The sequence below is a fragment of the Frankliniella occidentalis genome, unplaced genomic scaffold, assembly GCF_000697945.3.
Source record: "Frankliniella occidentalis isolate FOCC.00 unplaced genomic scaffold, Focc_3.1 Scaffold4256, whole genome shotgun sequence".
NCBI classification, from domain to species: Eukaryota; Metazoa; Arthropoda; class Insecta; order Thysanoptera; family Thripidae; genus Frankliniella; species Frankliniella occidentalis.
In genome coordinates, this window is record NW_026271304.1 from 1 (window position 1) to 1583 (window position 1583).

A 1583-nucleotide genomic window follows, 5' to 3' on the forward strand; every position below is an offset into this window, starting at 1 on the left:
AATCGCCAAATTAAAGTTTCTCTAAATATTAAGGGCAGGGTTTCTCAAACCAACATGCGGGGAATTACGTATTTCCACATTTTTGCACGTCATGGGTGTCAGCTAAATGTAAAATTTCGACGTCATTTCGAGGTCATCTCTGTTTCTGGGTCCTGCTGGCCCTCGTCCGGACTACCTCTTGAGGATCGGTGCGTTATGTTCATGGTGCAGCAGGTCACGGGGACGCCTGCGCGCGCCAGCACGCACGCGCACACGCACGCGCACACGCACGCACACGCACACGCCGTCACAAACATGAGCACGTAGTCCCATAGCTCACGCACCGGCATACTGTGGTCGGGCCTGTCGGTACTGCTACCTGACGTGCTGCTTGCTGTAGGGGCGAGGCCGGTACTTGTCGTGGGCGAGGCAATGCTGCCAGCTAGCACGACCTGGACGCACCCACAGCCGCACTTTAAATAATCCTCATCGCACGAGTCTTGACATACTTCATTGTGACAGTTTTTGCCACATTCGTCGGCTTTACTACTGCACCTCCTCTCCGCGTAGCACTTGTACCACCTGTCGTACGAGTCCTCGTCCCGCCCAGTACCCGTCGGCAGTCCCCCGCAGCCGCAGCTGCAGTCCCAGTAGCACATTATCTCACAGTTCCTATCGTCCGCGCCGCACTCGCTGCAGCTCCCGTCGTGTGGAAGGCGGCACTGCAACACGGGAGAGGGGGGGGGGTGAGCCTTGCGGGGAAGCCGAAGGTGTAATAGAGTCTACACCTTAGCCTTAGGACGGCCCCCTCCTCAGACCACTCAGTCTCACCTGACGTTCTTTGTGACATTTCACCCAATCCTTATACTCAACGGTGTAGCGACGACGTCGGGCAGCGGCGGTCTCCGTCGTGGTGCACGCCCCGGAGTGGGTGGCGTAGAGTCCTGGTCAACACGATTCGTTGTACAGTAGAGGTGGCCTCGCAATGGAACTCCAGGCCGCAGGGACTCACCGGGCTGGTCGGCGCACTGAAGCTGGCACTCGCTGGAGTAAGTGCGGCCGTCACTGCCGCACACGGGGGAGTTCTCGGAGGTAGGCGGGCAGGGGCAGAGCGCGGCCAGGGAGACCGGCAGCAGCACGGCGGCTAGCATCGCGTAACGGTACATCTAGGAGGCACGTACATCCTGACTGCCAGCAAACACAAACTCTATGGGATCACACCGTGCTGTTACATACTTTTGCTTTGGAGGCTGGAATGTCTAGGCGGGAGTGTTGTGGGCACCCGTTGCTGTTCGCGACTGGCAACTCGCCGTTCTCTGTGACTTTAGCGCGTCCGCCAGCTCTCAGTATTGATAAGGACCTGTACTGCACTTGTAAGGCCGGGCCTTTGGAGGGGACAGCCATGCGTTTTGCCTTGAAAAGGGGCGTTCTATCAAGCGTATAAAAGCGTTTACGGCTAGCCCCTGGAGGTCCCGGAGGCCCTGCTGGCCCAGCTAGTTCGGGCGGCCTCGCTGTAGATCCTGGAAGCCCTGCAGGAGGTGCTGTACGCCCTGTCGGGGACTGGTGGCCGGGTCAGTTCGGGCGGCCCCGCTGTAGATCCTGGA

General features: G+C 59.1%; 1 protein-coding gene across 1 annotated transcript; it reads right to left on the bottom strand.

Moving 5' to 3' along the window:
* Positions 1-8: 8 nt before the first annotated feature.
* LOC127752127 (uncharacterized) lies at positions 9-1319 on the bottom strand. Its single transcript, XM_052276750.1, has 4 exons — positions 1216-1319; positions 992-1145; positions 811-923; positions 9-701 (listed from the first exon to the last, which is right to left on the bottom strand). The coding sequence occupies exons 2-4, from the start codon at positions 1143-1145 to the stop codon at positions 123-125; spliced, it is 846 nt and encodes a 281-aa protein (XP_052132710.1). The 5' UTR covers positions 1216-1319; the 3' UTR covers positions 9-122.
* Between the last annotated feature and the right edge of the window lie 264 nt (positions 1320-1583).